Source organism: Primulina tabacum, chromosome 12 (genome assembly GCF_025594145.1).
Source record: "Primulina tabacum isolate GXHZ01 chromosome 12, ASM2559414v2, whole genome shotgun sequence".
In the NCBI taxonomy this organism is placed as follows: domain Eukaryota; kingdom Viridiplantae; phylum Streptophyta; class Magnoliopsida; order Lamiales; family Gesneriaceae; genus Primulina; species Primulina tabacum.
The window spans coordinates 32,060,181-32,078,378 of record NC_134561.1 but is presented as its reverse complement, the minus strand read 5'-3'; the positions used below and the strand labels follow the sequence as shown (position 1 = coordinate 32,078,378).

General features: G+C 37.9%; 1 protein-coding gene and 1 long non-coding RNA gene across 4 annotated transcripts; both read right to left on the bottom strand.

Annotated features, from left to right (window-relative positions):
- Positions 1-417: 417 nt before the first annotated feature.
- LOC142520350 (uncharacterized) lies at positions 418-6,451 on the bottom strand. The gene is made up of 2 exons (XM_075623348.1): positions 5,839-6,451; positions 418-924 (listed from the first exon to the last, which is right to left on the bottom strand). The coding sequence occupies exons 1-2, from the start codon at positions 6,449-6,451 to the stop codon at positions 824-826; spliced, it is 714 nt and encodes a 237-aa protein (XP_075479463.1). The 3' UTR covers positions 418-823.
- A 29-nt stretch (positions 6,452-6,480) lies between these two features.
- LOC142521452 (uncharacterized) lies at positions 6,481-16,826 on the bottom strand. Of its 3 annotated transcripts, none has more exons than XR_012814197.1 (4): positions 16,593-16,826; positions 16,238-16,499; positions 16,022-16,070; positions 6,481-6,953 (listed from the first exon to the last, which is right to left on the bottom strand). It is a non-coding gene; the product is annotated as an uncharacterized LOC142521452 (long non-coding RNA). The 3 variants fall into 3 exon arrangements; XR_012814196.1 differs by lacking the exon at positions 6,481-6,953 and adding an exon at positions 14,975-15,297; XR_012814195.1 differs by having other exon boundaries at positions 16,022-16,499.
- Between the last annotated feature and the right edge of the window lie 1,372 nt (positions 16,827-18,198).

The window sequence follows — 18,198 nt, the reverse complement described above, 5'->3', positions numbered from 1 at the left end:
TTTTTCAAGGACTCCATCTTGATGAACAACGTGTTTACATCTTTTGCTAGGTCTGAGAAGTCCTTGAACACCTTATCTTTCAGATGAGCTTTTGGATTAGGGAAAATGATCAACTTATGGCTTGGTTCGGAAATATCAACTTTATCAACTAAAGTATTTACAACTGGTTCAAATGATAGAGCGACATTTTGCTCAACTGTCTCAACAACTTAAGTTTGCTTAATGATCCTTAACTCACATATGTCACCTATCACTATAATGCATCCAGAAGTATCTTTGACAATGTGAATATACTTATGAAACTCAACTGAGTAGCCATGATTGCATAGTTGGCTTATGAAAATCAAATTGTATTTAAAATTTTCACCAAGTATAATATCTTCAATAATAATGTTACCATGAATATGCTTATTTGTGAGGCCCATTTACTCTAATGACAAATAATGATCAAACAATAATGGTTTGATTTAAAACCGTAGCGGAAAAAGGTTTAAAATACTTTAAAACGGACCTCAGGGCCTAGAAAAATTTCGGCATGACCTCCCCGTAAATAGGACATCCCGAAAAACTCAAGCATCAATTTATATCAAAATATACTCCAACTAGAATCATAACACGAAACCAAGGTTAAACAAGCTATAGCCGCACTGGCCAGGACTAAACAGAAATTAGAACTTACCAAATACTCACCAGATCATAAATATCACAGAGTCGACTCAGAACATCACAAAAACAACCAAATACTACTACAGATACACGGGGCATCTCCCCGGTAAATAAAATACAATACAAGACTGAAACAAACTCAAGACATATATATAGACTAACTGGGAGACTCCACTGAACAGAACCAAGCAATCCAACCTCCATCCCGAGCTCCACTGCCGGAACCTCGGCCTGATGCTGCAAAATGACTCGGGAGATCTACCATGGTGCCCAAAAGCAACCACAGCAGCCCCCCAAGTAAAACAACCGAGGTTAGGATTCTGGTATGAAAGAGTCCAACAATAACAACAATAATATAAATCATGCATAATCATATAATGAAATGTAATATGCAATGCATGAAAGGCTCAATGAATAACCGGGATAACAGGAGCCAACAAACGGTACGATAACAACTGGAATAATGCTCGAGCAACAACACAGGGGAGCTACATCGTCATGCAGCTAAACCGCCCTGCCAAGTATGCGAGGTATGCCAAGCTGTGCTGAATAACACCCCTGACTCGGCCTCCATACAGCTGATACGCTATAACAGGATGGCACAACATAATGAACTAGATGACACAATCCCAGCGCTCACCTCAAAAAGCTGCACTAACCACGGGATTGTTCAATCACATCTACGGTCTCATGTGTATAGGCCTATCAGCCACACAATGATCCCGAGATAAACAACAGTGCCAGGTAACAACGGATATCAACAATGGCTAACATGAACGATATGGCTCAACATGAATGTCATAACTGTATGTCCGATGCTAAATGCCAATAATATGACATAATAATATACATAGATCACAATGAAGGCATTTAACAATTTACAACAGTCAACAAATCATAAACACGATCATGTAACACAGAATGACAATTAAACATAATTTATGTTTTACCGTCGTATATTACCGAGCTGTAGCATACCTATATCACAAAAACGATCTTCAAGAATGATCAACTGAACTCTCTTAGCCTAAAATAATAAAATAAGTCGAATAATTCCACTCTCGTCATTATTTACATTCCAACCATTATCAACTCGATAATCCTTAGATTAATTCCAACGATAACAACCATACTATAATATCTTTCAATAAAACACAACAATTCGACATAATTAATAGGCTCGCCAAAATATACCTCGAAGATTTCTAATGACCGAACCTACAACAATTATCCTATAAATACGTCAATAGAACGCTATTCGAACGACGAAAACAATTTAAATCAAAATGGCTAAAAATCCAACCCCGGGCAGCGTATATATATCGACACCGGACGGCAAAGTTATTGCCTCTCCAATTTGAAGGTGCTGAAAGTGACGAAAATGAAGATGGGTTCTTTCTTTCCTTCTCTCAATTGCTCCTTCCCTCCTAATATAAAGTTGTGTGTATGCATATGTATATATATATATTGTGTATTTGATTACTAAAATAATAATTCAAGCCCAATTATCCCAGTCTGGAATTATTTTGCTCTTGTGTGTTATTTAAACTCTATATGTATTTTATATCGTTAAATTCTACGATATTCTAAAATACATATTTCTAACACACTTCTCGAATTTATTTGGCATAAATAATTATTTTAATTTACAACTCAATAATTATTCTAATTATGCCAAAATTACCGGATAATTAATTACAGGGCCTTACACTTCTCTACCCCTTAAAATAAATTTCGTCGTCGAAATTTCTGTTTATACACATACATCTTACACACGATACGAATCAAACAAATATGGATAAGATGATCTCATCTTCTCTTCTATTTCTCACGTTGATTCTTCTACACCATGCCTCGACCACTGAACACGTACGAATGGAATAACTTTATTGCGTAAAACTTTATCTTTACGATCCAATATACAAACAGGATACTCAATATACGATAGGGACGGATCAAGTTCAACCTCATCAGGCTGATTCACATGAGACGGATCGGGCTCATACTTACGCAACATAGAAACATGGAAAACATCATGGATGCCAGATAAAGACTGGGGCAAATCCAAACGATAAGCGCAAGTCCCAATACGCTCAACAATCTCGTAGGGACCAACGAAACGAGGTGACAACTTACCTCTCATGCCAAAACGAACAACACCTCTAAACGGAAAGATCCTCAGAAATACAAAATCTCCAACTTGAAAATCTAGAGGTTGACGACGCCAGTTAGCATAACTAGCTTGCCGATCTTGAGCAGCTTTCATTCTTTGACGAATCAACTGGACTTTATCATGCATTTCCTGAACAATCTCAGGTCCAGTCAACTGCTTCTCACCAAATTCATCCCAACAAAGAGGTGATCGACACCGTCTGCCGTACAAAGCTTCAAAAGGAGCCTTACCAATAGTCACCTGGAAACTGTTGTTATATGAAAATTCTACTAGTGGTAAAGCTTCCTGCCAACTGTCTTTAAAATCCATGACTACAGCTCGAAGCAGATCCTCGAGTGTCTGGATTGTACGCTCTGTCTGACCATCTGTCTGAGGATGGTACGCAGTACTCATCGCAAGTCGTGTACCAATTTCTTTTTAGAAACTAATCCAAAACTTTGATGTGAATCTAGGGTCACGATCTGAGACTATTGCAACTGGAACTCCATGAAGTTTCACAACATTTTCAATATACAGACAAGCCATTTTCTGGTACGAATACGTCCTCTCATACGGAATAAAGTGTGCCGACTTAGATAATCTATCGACAATCACCCAAATGGCATCGAAATGACGAGAAGTACGTGACAAATGCGTGAAAAAATCCATAGCCACGTGCTCTCAGTTCCACTGAGGAACCTCAAGACTATGCAGTAATCCTCCAGGTCTCATTCGTTCTGATTTGACTCGCTGACAGATCATACAACGAGACACAAACTCAGCCACATCCTTTTTCATATTCTTCCACCAAAACTGAGGCCTTAGAATATGATACATTTTTCTTCCTCCTAGGTGGATACTATATCGAGTATAATGAGCTTCTTTAAGGATGGTTGTACGAAATTCAGGAATATCTGGGACAACCAATCTACCATTCAACCGAAGAGAATCATCTGAGTGAGTTGAGAAACCAGATTGGTGTCCTTGAGATACTAACTCATAAGATTTCAGAACTTGATCATCAGTTTTCTGAGCTGACTTTACAATCTGAATCAACTCTGGCTCAACAGAAATCTGAGATACACAAACAGTATTACCTTGGATTTGAAAATCCAACCCAGAAGTGCAAATATCCTCTCGTAACTTTGAAACATGAATCGAGGATAAATTAACATCAACAACCTTACGACTCAAAGCATCGGCAATGACATTCACTTTTCCCGGTTGATACTGGATCTCACAATCATAATCTTTCAAAAGATCCATCCAACGTCTCTGTCTCATATTCAGATCTGACTGAGAGAACAGATACTTCAAGCTTTTGTGATCAGAATATATTACAAATTGCTCCCCAAACAAATAATGTCTCCAAATCTTGAGAGCAAAAACAATAGCAGCCAATTCTAAGTCATGAACAGGATACTTAGACTCATGCGGTTTCAACTGACGAGAACCATAGGCCACTACTCTGCCATGCTGCATCAGAACACAACCTAGACCTCGATTAGACGCGTCGGTACAAACAACAAATCCTCCAGAACCACTTGGAATGGTAAGAACTGGTGCAGAAGTCAATCTCTTCTTCAACCCGACAAAACTTGACTCACATTCATCAGACCAAATGAATCTCTGATTTTTCTGAGTCAGTTGAGTGATAGGTCTAGCAATCTTTGAGAAATTTTCGATAAATCTCCGGTAATAACCAGCTAAACCCATGAAACTACGAATCTCTGGCACATTGGTCGGTCGTGCCTAATTCAGAACTGCTTCCACTTTACTTGGATCGACAGAAATACCATGTTGAGATATGACATGGCCAAGAAACACAACTCTATCTAACCAAAACTCACACTTGGATAGCTTGGCGTACAACTGCTTCTTTTGAAGAATTCGAAGAACTATCCTCAAGTGTTTGGCATGCTCTTCCTCGGACTTGGAATAAACAAGAATATCATCGATGAATACAATCACAAAACGATCGAGATATTTACGAAATAATCGATTCATCAAGTCCATAAACACAGCAGGAGCATTGGTCAAACCAAAAGGCATAACCAAAAATTCAAAATGTCCGTATCTCGTGCGAAAAGCTGTTTTCGGCACATCTTCTTGTCTAACTCGCACTTGATGGTACCCAGAACAGAGATCAATCTTAGAATACACCGAAGTACCTTGCAACTGCTCAAATAAGTCATCAATCCTAGGGAGTGGATATTTATTCTTGACAGTAAACTTATTCAGTTGCCGATAATCAATACACATCCGCATCGTTCCATCTTTCTTCTTGACATATAGAATCAGTGCACCCCACGGTGAAGAACTCGGACGAATATAACATTTACTCAATAAATCTTGTAATTGCTCTTTCAGTTCTTTTAGCTCAACAGGAGCTAAACGATATGGTGCTCGAGATATGGGTTCCGTTCCTGGCATTAATTCGATACTGAACTCAACTTCTCGTTCTGGTGGAAAACCAGGAATCTCTTCTGGAAACACATCAGGAAACTCATGGACTACAGGAATATCATAAATCCGTCACTCATCTTGCGATAGATCAACAGCATAAACCAGAAAACATTCATGACCAGAATCTAACAATCGGTTCATCTCAATGGCAGAAACTAGAGGAATTTTGGTTTGAGAACCACGGCCATAGAAATTCCATTTAGGAGCAAAGCTAGGCCTGAAACGAACTATTCCTCGATAACAATCAACAGTGGCACGATTTGCAGTCAAAACATCCATACCAACGATACAATCAAAGTCATGCATAGGTAGGACTATGAGATTCAGATATAGAACATTTTCCTCATGAAACAAAACCGCATTGAACAGCACATTATCAGTGATAATCATTTTTCCCATCGGAGTAGCAACAGATAGATTGGAATTCATACTAGTGGTGCGAAGATCATGCGAAATGACAAATGCATGAGAAACAAAGGAATGAGATGCTCCGGTATCAATTAACACTCGTGCTATAAAACCACATAAAGTACAATTACCAGAAATGACAGTACCTGGAGCTGCCTGAGCCTCATCCTCAGTCAAGGAAAATACATGAACAGATGACTGATTCTGTGGACCACCTTGCCCTCTGCTCTGATGCGAAGGGCGACTAGGCTGATGGGAAGACTGGGACGCAGTTGGAATTCTATTACTTTGAGCTCCACTACCTGCCTGGGCTGATTTTCCCGTTTTACTAGGACAAACTCTAGAAAAATGACCCGGCCGACCACAATTATTACAAACTCCTTGAACTCCAACACACTGGTTACTGGAATGCTTGCCTCCACAGTGATCACAGTAAGGTCCACTATAGCGATATCCACCACGGTTCCCTGAACTCGAAGAACTAGAACCAGGCTTCTTAAATTGTTTTCCACGTGGACGAAGAGATGCAGAACCAGATGAACTAAATTGTTGCCTCCCCGACTGATGATGTTGGGTAGGCACTCGATTGCCACTCCTCTTAAGACTAGCTTCAGCCCTTTTTGCTATTTCCACCGCTTCAAGATAATTCAGGGGCTTACCGGTAGAAACAAAAGGGTGCAGATGATCGTTCAATCCTTCAATGAAACTTTCAATGACGGAAACCTGACTCGCAGCAACATGAGGAGCATATCTCAACATAGCATAAAAAGTATGCGCATAATCCGCAACTGACATATCGCCTTGCTTCAAGTTATGAAACTCTTAAGCCTTAGAACTGTAGAATGATGGAGGACAATAACACTCCTTAAATTTCAGCTTGAATATATCTCACGATGGAACAATCCTCTGAGCATCTAAAGTCATCAATGTAGTAGACCACCACATTTTAGCACGATCTTTCAACTGATGCACAGCTAATCTCAATCGACACTCTGGAGGATACTCAATCAAATCAAACAATTCCTCGATCTCAGAAATCCACAGTTCTGCTTTCTCAGCTCCCTCCGAACCACTGAATCGAGGTGGATGCATAGAATGGAAACGCGCAACTAATTCATCCATCCTAATCTGCTCTAGCTGATCAGCAGCTTGCTCAACAAAAGTATCATCAACAACACGGACACGAGGTCTACCACGTCCACGACCTCGACCTCGAGCTAGAGGAATCTCATCAATAGGAATTTCTCCAGCTCCTTCCATTCTATACGATAAAACACCAAAACAATTAGAATGGAAGTAAACAAATCATATAATCACATAAGCATGTTGTCAAGTAGCATAAACAGGCGCAACAACCATTTTAGTGCCAAGACTCAAGTGTCCTAGACTCTAGTTCGAGCGTATCCTAGTTTACGCTCTGATGCCAAGATGTGAGGCCCATTTACTGTAATGACAAATAATGATCAAACAATAATGGTTTGACTTAAAACTGCAGCGGAAAAAAGGTTTAAGATACTTTAAAACGGACCTCAGGGCCTAGAAAAATTTCGGCATGACCTCCCCGTAAATAGGACATCCCGAAAAACTCAATGTAACGCCCCGAAAATTTAAAGGTCCACGCGAACCACATGCATTTGAATTATTAAATTCTCCAGTATTTTAATTAAATGTTTTAATTGCATGAATTAATTATGTTTTGCATACTTGCATATTTAAAATATATTTTTCTGCATGATTGCATAAAAATTGTATTTTTAATGAATATTCAAGTGACGATCGAGGAACGGGGACCGAGAAAATATTTTTATTAAATAATTATTTTTAATTATGTAAAATATGGTCGATACTTTTTAGTATTTTTGAAAATAAGGAGTTTGGATGTGGTTTTATACGCCGGGACGTAAATTTTATCGGTGTTGGGTTTTTTAACAAAAATGCGAACTTCTTGGCAACCCGGCTATTAAATTCACAAACTTATTTTACCAAAATTATTTTAATATTTTAATTAAGACTAATGTGCCTAATTAAACCCCTTAATAGGCCTAAAGCCTAATTAACTATTTAATTAGTGTATTTAATATATTAAAGCACCTAAACCCTACACTTTGCATCCAACCACACGGCCACACACTTCACAAATTCTGAAATTCTCCCCAACACATTGACACGGCACACACAACAATTCAAGAGGAAAAATCGAGAATTTGCCAAGGGAGATTCAAGCCAAAGGTCTTGCCCCGTTCTTCGACTTCGTCAACGAATAATCGTGCGTTTAAAACGCAAAGGAACGCCATACATCTTCTTTTCTCATCTATCACATCGTAGTATCGTTTTAAATATCGCGTGCATGAAAAACATGAAATTCTTTTGATTATTTTCGGAATATTGCTCATACATGTATTAAATTCATGAGTTGTGATCCAAAAACTTGTTCTATGCACGTAAGGGACTGCCATGATGTTAAGATATGATCCAAGCGATGTTTTTACATGTTATAAAAGGGTCCTAGACACACACAAAACACTGCACATCAAGGAAACAAAAGATGGAACAAATTCTGTCAAGTGAGGTTTAGGTGTTTCGGTTTTCATGGTTAAAGGTTGGGTGAGTCTTGGCTTGAGTCAGGGCTTAGCCAGGGTCTGTGAGGGGTCAAGGGTGGAGTCCTAGCTGTGCTAGGACTCGAGCCAAGGGCTGGGGAAGGAGTCCTAGCTTGCTAGGACTCCCACCCGAGAGTTTAGGGAGAGTGGCGCAGGTTGTGCAAGAAGAGAGGGGCTCGGCCAAGGGGTCTGAGCTGGGTTAGGCTAGGTCCTTAGGGTCCTAGGATGATGGGCAAGGGTCGGGCCAGGGGCTGGGACCGCTGGGTTGGCTGCTGGTTCAAGAAACAAAAGGAAGGTGCATGGCAGCAAGGGTGGGCGTGAGGTGCTGTCAAGCTTCAAGAGTTCGCTACTCGGGTCTGGGGGCTTGGGTTGGTCTGGGCTTGGTCAGGGCGTGGTCCAGGGAAGGTTAGGGTCAGGTGGGCTCGGTGGTTAAGGGCTTGATGAGTCCTAAGGCAAGTAGGAGTCCTAGAATAGCTATAACTCTCCACCTGCACACACGCATGTAACATGGTTCAGGGTGCAGGAGCTTAAACGTGGTCCAGGGGCTAGTTCTTGGGCTTGGGGCTGGTCAGTAGGATTCATAGATGAGTTGGCTAGGTTTTGGTTCAAGGTTGCTCGGGTGTGGCTCGAGTAAATTTGGAGATGGCTCGGCGTGATCGTCGATGGGTCAAAAAACGAAAATTAAAGAACAAAAAAATTGAGCCATGGGTCCACGGGTGTGGCTCATGACTTGAAATAGTAGAATAAATCATAAAAATGTTATGTTTAAAATTTGAGAATTTTATATTAAGGTTTGGTTTAATTCGAGATTAAAATGTGTTAATGCGTCTTATTTAAAGATTAATTTAAAAGTACTCGATTTAAGCTAAATAAAATTATGGGAAGGCTTAAATAATTATTTGGGACATGTTAGAGTCATGAAATAACGTAAAAAAGTCGAAATCGTAAAATGTCGAGTCTAGGGGTAAAACAGTCTTTTTACACCTAGAAATTAGTAAACGTCATGGCAGTGCCCTAAATGCTATTTTTATGATATTATGATTATTTTTAAATTTTTATGAAATGTTCATGATTAAATTATGATTTTTAAATGTCTAAGGGATTTTTATGATTTAAGGTTGACATTTAAAAGACGTGTTGCATGCTTGGTTTCAAAAATGAAAAATGTAATGTTATTCATGATTTTTCTAAGTGATGTGAATGAAAAATGTTGAAGGATGTGAAGTGATTGTGACTAATTCGTTAATGGTGGCGACGTCGTGAGGGTTTTGGTCCCAGTGGGAGCCCGACGATCGTGTTTCCATCATTGCGAATATGTGGTAACGGTTTTGTGGTAACGGTAAGAATGAGAATATCGTGAGGGGAAAAGGACCCAGAGGGAACCCATTTATGGGAAAAGACCCCCGAGGGAACCCCGACGATCGTATTTCTATTCGATCATGATAGGCCAAGGCTCAGTCGACCGGTGAGAGTGTCGCTAATGTCTCCGTCGCCCAGTACTGTGGTTATATGTAGATGGATCCATCGATTTTCATGTCATGTTGAGGAAAGTCACAATTAACGATCTGAATTCAACAAAGGAAAAGGAAAAAGAAAATGTTTATGATCATGTTAAAATGCTTTTATATCATGATAAGGAAAAAAATTAAGGTTATTTATGCATATCGTGAAATGTTATTTTTACCTAAAAGTATTTTCACTGTTACTTGTGGTTTTATATATATTATTTGCTATAAAGATGATGGTGTGTTGAGTCTTTAGACTCACTAGGTGTGATGGATGAAGATGAGTTTGATGGAGGTCTTGATGGATGATCCTACTGGACTGTCGGTGCACACAACCCGAGGACCAGCGCTTCTATTATTCCGCATTTACGACTTTTGACTCATGATTTATGTTAAAGATTTTTAAGACTAATTATTTATGCTTTTTGAGAGATTTTTGAGAGGTTTTGAATGGGCTATTCTTTTCAAACTTATTGCTTTTTATGTTTGGTACAACAGTTGACGATTTCATTTTATGACTATTGCACTTGATTTTAAAATGCTAGATGGTTGGTATTTTATTTTAAAAGAATAAAAAATATTTTAATAAAAAATTTTTCATGTGAGAAAGGTACATGGTCGAAAAATTGAGTGTTTATAAAAAAAAAAAAATTTCTAGTACCTTTAAAGAAATAAAAAGGGCAGACGTTTCAGTTGGTATCAGAGCAATGGTTCTGTAAAGGGTTGTGCCACCATCAGCGCCAGAAAGATCAGTCGTCAAGCCTCAATTTGTAAGTTTACATGCTTTATATGATTTTATTATGTTACCTGCATAAGTACATGACTTATATGTTTATGTCTAATGTTTAATAGCTTTATGATAATATATGTTTTATATGCTTTAGAATTTATATGTGATACGATATGAAATAAGAAATTATTTGATTTTAACGCATGTTGGTTGTGTGGTGGAATTGGACTATGTTTATTTTTTGGGTTTTAGTATTGACGTTTTACTTTTTGGGCTATAAGTTAATCGAGAATTGTATGAATATTTTTGGGATACGTAGATTTCTTAAGAAAATATTTATGATTTATGGTTACTATTCTAATTAATTTTTGGGAATTAGACATGAGGAATAATTATTCTAGGATTGCAAAGACTTTGGGAATTAGAAAATATATAAATTGGGATTTTAAGTTTGATGAAAGATAAGATTGGTTATAGGAATTGATTTTTGGGTGAATAAGTTTAAAAATTTTTGAAATTTATGTTATGGGAAACCCGTAGAAGTGAGTTAAGAATACCGAGAACTTATGGGTTAATCGTAGGATTTTCGAAATTAAGGATCAATTAAGATAATTTTTGAGAAAATTAAGAATTGATTTTGCAATTATTACGGAAGTGGGAACTAGTTTAGCAATAAGTGAGAATTGAATATGTTAAATGATAAGAATTTTGAGGATTTAGACTTTTAAGAATGTATGCAACATTGGGATATCATGGTTATAGGTGTTATAAGGAATGTTAGTCAAGGGTTTTTAAGGATGAATCGATATTAGGCTTGAAAAAATCTAAGCGTTAGCAGATGCGTTTGGGATTTTAGGATTGAAATATGATAAGTCGACGAATATTTTGGGTATAAATTAAGGAAAGTAATATACGATAAGTATGGTTATCCATCTTTTAATATTGGGGATCGTAAGAAAAATTGAAATTCGAGGTTATAATAGTATAGCACTAAGTCATTATGGGTCTTTTTAAGTTGCGATTTGCAAATAAGGAATTAGAAGGAAAATTTAATTGGGATCAAGGAGACGTAAGGACCTTCTAGAGTTTAAGTTTTATCAGAGTAGCGCAGCGGAAGCGTGGATTTTTGGGATACTAGAACTAAGTCTAAACTTTGGGCTATTAAGGATAAGCGAAGAGGACGAAATTCAATTTAAGGGGGGGAGATTGTAACGCCCCGGAAATTTAAAGGTCTTCGCGAACTACATGCATTTGAATTATTAAATTCTCCTGTATTTTAATTAAATGTTTAAATTGCATGAATTAATTATGTTTTGCATACTTGCATATTTAAAATATATTTTTCTACATGATTGCATAAAAATTGTATTTTTAAAGAATATTCAAGTGACGATCGAGGAACGGGGACCGAGGGCTGAAAAATAGAAAATATTTTTATTAAATAATTATTTTTAATTATTTAAAATATGATCGATGCTTTTTAGTATTTTTGAAAATAAGGAGTTTGGAGGTGGTTTTATACGCCGGGACGTAAATTTTATCGGTGTTGGGTTTTTTAACAAAAATGCGAACTTCTTGACAACCCGGCTATTAAATTCACGAACTTATTTTACCAAAATTATTTTAATATTTTAATTAAGACTAATGTGTCTAATTAAACCCCTTAATAGGCCTAAAGCCTAATTAACTATTTAATTAGTGTATTTAATATATTAAAGCACCTAAACCCTACACTTTTCATCCAACCACACGGCCACACACTTCACAAATTCTGAAATTCTCCCAACACATTGACACGGCACACACAACAATTTTCAAGAGGAAAAATCGAGAATTTGCCAAGGGAGATTCAAGCCAAAGGTCTTGCCCCGTTCTTCGACGTCGTCAACGAATAATCGTGCGTTTAAAACGCAAAGGCACGCCATACATCTCCTTTTCTCATCTATCACATCGTAGTATCGTTTTAAATATCGTGTGCATGAAAAACATGAAATTCTTTTGATTATTTTCGGAATATTGCTCATACATGTATTAAATTCATGAGTTGTGATCCAAAAACTTGTTCTATGCGCGTAAGGGACTGCCATGATGTTAAGATATGATCAAGCAATGTTTTTACATGTTATAAAAGGGTCCTAGACACACACAAAACACTGCACATCAAGGAAACAAAAGATGGAACAAATTCTGTCAAGTGAGGTTTAGGTGTTTCGGTTTTCATGGTTAAAGGTTGGGTGAGTCTTGGCTTGAGTCAGGGCTTAGCCAGGGTCTGTGAGGGGTCAAGGGTGGAGTCCTAGCCGTGCTAGGACTCGAGCCAAGGGCTGGGGAAGGAGTCCTAGCTTTCTAGGACTCCCACCCGAGAGTTTAGGGAGAGTGGCGCAGGTTGTGCAGAAGTTGTGCAGGAAGAGAGGGGCTCGGCCAAGGGGTCTGAGCTGGGTTAGGCTAGGTCCTTAGGGTCCTAGGATGATGGGCATGGGTCGGGCCAGGGGCTGGGACCGCTGGGTTGGCTGCTGGTTCAAGAAACAAAAGGAAGGTGCATGGCAGCAAGGGTGGGCGTGAGGTGCTGTCAAGCTTCAAGAGTTCGCTACTCGGGTCTGGGGGCTTGGGTTGGTCTGGGCTTGGTCAGGGCGTGGTCCAGGGAAGGTTAGGGTCAGGTGGGTTCGGTGGTTAAGGGCTTGATGAGTCCTAAGGCAAGTAGGAGTCCTAGAATAGCTATAACTCTCCACCTGCACACACGCATGTAACATGGTTCAGGGTGCAGGAGCTTAAACGTGGTCCAGGGGCTAGTTCTTGGGCTTGGGGCTGGTCAGTAGGATTCATAGATGAGTTGGCTAGGTTTTGGTTCAAGGTTGCTCGGGCGTGGCTCGAGTAAATTGGGAGATGGCTCGGCGTGATCGTCGATGGGTCAAAAAACGAAAATTAAAGAACAAAAAAATTGAGCCATGGGTCCACGGGTGTGGCTCATGACTTGAAAGGGTAGAATAAATCATAAAAATGTTATGTTTAAAATTTGGGAATTTTATATTAAGGTTTGATTTAATTCGGGATTAAAATGCGTTAATGCGTCTTATTTAAAGATTAATTTAAAAGTACTCGATTTAAGCTAAATAAAATTATGGGAAAATTAATTTAGGCTTAAATAATTATTTGGGACATGTTAGAGTCATGAAATCACGAAAAAAAATCGAAATCGTAAAATGTCGAGTCTAGGGATAAAACGGTCTTTTTACACCTAGAAATTAGTAAACGTCATGGCAGTGCCCTAAATGCTATTTTTATGATATTATGATTATTTTTTTAAATTTTTATGAAATGTTCATGATTAAATTATGATTTTTAAATGCCTAAGGTATTTTTATGATTTAAGGTTGACATTTAAAAGACGTGTTGCATGCATGGTTTCAAAAATGAAAAATGTAATGTTATTCATGATATTTCTAAGTGATGTGAATGAAAAATGTTGAACGATGTGAAGTGATTGTGACTAATTCGTTAATGGTGGCGACGTCGTGAGGTTTATGGTCCCAGTGATAGCCCGACGATCGTGTTTCCATTATTGCGAATATGTGGTAACGGTTATGTGGTAACGGTTTTGTGGTAACGGTAAGAATGAGAATATCGTGAGGGGAAAAGGCCCCAGAGGGAACCCATTTATGGGAAAAGGCCCCCGAGGGAACCCCGACGATCGTATTTCTATTCGATCATGATAGGCCAATGCTCAGTTGACCGGTGAGAGTGTCGCTGATGTCCCCGCCGCCCAGTACTGTGGTTATATGTAGATGGATCCATCGATTTTCATGTCATGTTGAGGAAAGTCACAATTAACGATCTGAATTCAATAAAGGAAAAGGAAAAGGAAAATGTTTATGATCATGTTAAAATGCGTTTATGTCATGATAAGGAAAAAGATTAAGGTTATTTATGCATATCATGAAATGTTATTTTTACCTAAAAATATTTTCACTGTTGCATGTGGTTTTATATATATTATTTGCTATAAAGATGATGGTGTGTTGAGTCTTTAGACTCACTAGGTGTGATGGATGCAGGTGAGTTTGATGGAGGTCTTGATGGATGATCCTACTGGACTGTCGGTGCACACAACCCGAGGACCAGCGCTTCTATTATTCCGCATTTATGACTTTTGACTCATGATTTATGTTAAAGATTTTTAAGACTAATTATTTATGCTTTTTGAGAGATTTTTGAGAGGTTTTGAATGAGCTATTCTTTTCAAACTTTTGCTTTTTGAGAGATTACTGGGGGGGCTGATGTGGTTGGTATTTTATTTTAAAAGGGTAAAATATTTTAATAAAAATATTTTCATGTGAGAAAGGTACATGGCCGAAAAATTGAGTGTTTATAAAAAAAAAAATTTCTAGTACTTTTAAAGAAATAAAAATGGCAGACGTTTCACTCAAGCAACAATTTATATCAAAATATACTCCAACTAGAATCATTAACACGAAACCAAGGTTAAACAACCTATAGCCGCACTGGCCAGGACTAAACAGAAATTAGAACTTACCAAATACTCACCAGATCATAAATATCAAAGAGTCGACTCAGAACATCACAAAAACAACCAAATACTACTACAGATACACGGGGCATCTCCCCGGAAAATAAAATACAATACAAGACTGAAACAAACTCAAGACATATATATAGACTAACTGGGAGACTCCACTGAACAGAACCAAGCAATCCAACCTCCATCCCGAGCTCCACTGCCGGAACCTCGGCCTGATGCTGCAAAATGACTCGGGAGATCTACCATGGTGCCCAAAAGCAACCACATCAGCCCCCCCAGTAAAACAACTGAGGTTAGGATTCTGGTATGAAACAGTCCAACAATAACAACAATAACATAAATCATGCATAATCATATAATGAAATGTAATATGCAATGCATGAAAGGCTCAACGAATAACCGGGATAACAGGAGCCAACAAACGGTACGATAACAACTGGAATAATGCTCGAGCAACAACACAGGGGAGCTACATCGTCATGCAGCTAAACCGCCCTGCCAAGTATGCGAGGTATGCCAAGCTGTGCTGAATAACACCCCTGACTCGGCCTCCATACAGCTGATACGCTATAACAGGATGGCACAACAGAATGAACTAGATGACACAATCCCAGCGCTCACCTCAAAAAGCTGCACTAACCACGGGATTTTTCAATCACATCTACGGTCGCATGTGTATAGGCCTATCAGCCACACAATGAGCCCGAGATAAACAATAGTGCCAGGTAACAACGGATATCAACAATGGCTAACAAGAACGATAGGGCTCAACATGAATGTCATAACTGTATGCCCGATGCTAAATGCCAATAATATGACATAATAATAAACATAGATCACAACGAAGGCATTTAACAATTTACAACAGTCAAAAACAAATCATAAACACGATCCATGTAACACAGAATGACAATTAAACATAATTTATGTTTTATCGTCGTATATTACCGAGCTGTAACATACATATATCACAAAAACGATCTTCAAGAATGATCAACTGAACTCTCTTAGCCTAAAATAATAAAATAAGTCGAATAATTCCACATTCGTCATTATTTACATTCCAACCATTATCAACTCGATAATCCTTAGATTAATTCCAACGATAACAACCATACTATAATATCTTTCAATAAAACACAACAATTCGACATAATTAATAGGCTCGTCAAAATATACCTCGAAGATTTCCAATGACCGAACCTACAACAATTATCCAATAAATACGTCAATAGAACGCTATTCGAACGACGAAAACAATTTAAATCAAAATGGCTAAAAATCCAACCCCGGGCAGCCTATATATATCAAATAAAGGCTGGAATTAGCAAAATTTACCAAGATCGGAGTTTAACTACTCGCTATCGGTTTTCAAGGTGATGCTCGCCGGAGATGACGCCGGAAAACACTATTCACGACCAAAAACCGAACTGAAAACCAGCTGGAAAACGCAGGAACAGCAAGGTGAAAGTTAAGCTTCAAATCCTTGCTCAATATACTCCAAAGAACCAAGAAAAACCAAGCAATAGCTCACCTAAAATCGAACAAGAAACTCGAACAGGAACAGCCATGAAATAGGGTTCAATTGGGACTGAAACAAGCATCAAAAGTAGCGATTCATGGTTAAAAACGAAGCTACTGAAGTAAGGAAACAAACCCCTCAAACCGTTTGAGATTTCGACACCGGACGGCAAAGTTATTGCCTCTCCAATTTGAAGGTGCTGAAAGTGACGAAAATGAAGATGGGTTCTTTCTTTCCTTCTCTCGATTGCTCCTTCCCTTCTAATATAAAGTTGTGTGTATGCATATGTATATATATATTGTGTATTTGATTACTAAAATAGTAATTCAAGCCCAATTATCCCGGTCTGGAATTGTTTTGCTCTTGTGTGTTATTTAAACTCTATATGTATTTTATATCGTTAAATTCTCCGATATTCTAAAATACATATTTCTAACACACTTCTCGAATTTATTTGGCATAAATAATTATTTTAATTTACAACTCAATAATTATTCTTATTATGCCAAAATTACCGGATAATTAATTACAGGGCCTTACATTATTGCTCATGGTTTTACCTTGAGAAACATATTCAAAACTAATCTAAGGTCCAGTAAGCTGAGTCAGTTTAGATATCAGTTTAGCTTCACCAGTCATATGCCTTGAATATTCACTGTCCGAGTATGTTAGAACTAAAAGGTTTGGAGTTTGACAAATAAAATATCATAGTTTGCAGAACTGATCAGCTAAACTGAAACCATACAACTGAAGTTATTCAAGCTGAAGTCATCTGAACTGAAGATTATCCGAACTGAAGATTAATGAGATAAGACATCAGATATAATGGAATTGAACAAAAATAACTGAATTAGTAAGTCAACTGAATGGATTATCAGTTGGAACTGAACATGATGCTTCAAGTCAGTTCAACTTATCAGTTGAATAGTCTAACTCCTGATCAGTTAAACACATTTTAACCGACAAATCATACTAAGCATAGTGCAAAGTCGTACTGCTGACAGAATGAGCGCACAGCAGACTGCAACATCATACTATTGTCAGAAGAATGTTGACACACTCAGAAAGGAAGAATCAACGGATATGTATTAATTAAAGCATTCAATGTTACTGTTGGAGCAAAGCCTATAAATAGCTGAGGAGTTCAGTAAGAAGAATGACTAAGAATTTTCGAAAGAGAGAACAATTGAAAGATCCAGTTACTCATTCTAGATCAGTTGCAATATTTGCACAGAAAAAAGGCTCACACTTCATAGTCATATTCATAGCATTCAGGCTATTATTTGAGCATAAACACTAGTACTTTACATTGATATATTTGATCTTTTTAGATCATTTGTGCAACGTTATTAAGTAAGAAAATCAGTTTGAATAAGTTAGTAGATACTAAGAGTTTCAGTTTGGCAGTGTTTAAGTCCAAACTAAAGTGGGTTATTACAGTTGCTGTAATCAATCAAAGCCTTTTAGTGAAAACCTATCCTTGTGATAGAAGAGGTGACGTAGGAGCGTTTGAAGTCTTCGAACATCCATAAAAAATTTCATGTTCAATACCTTATTTATTATTTTAGTATTCAATATGTCAGTTGATTTATTTCCGCACTTTAAAATAGTTAATCGA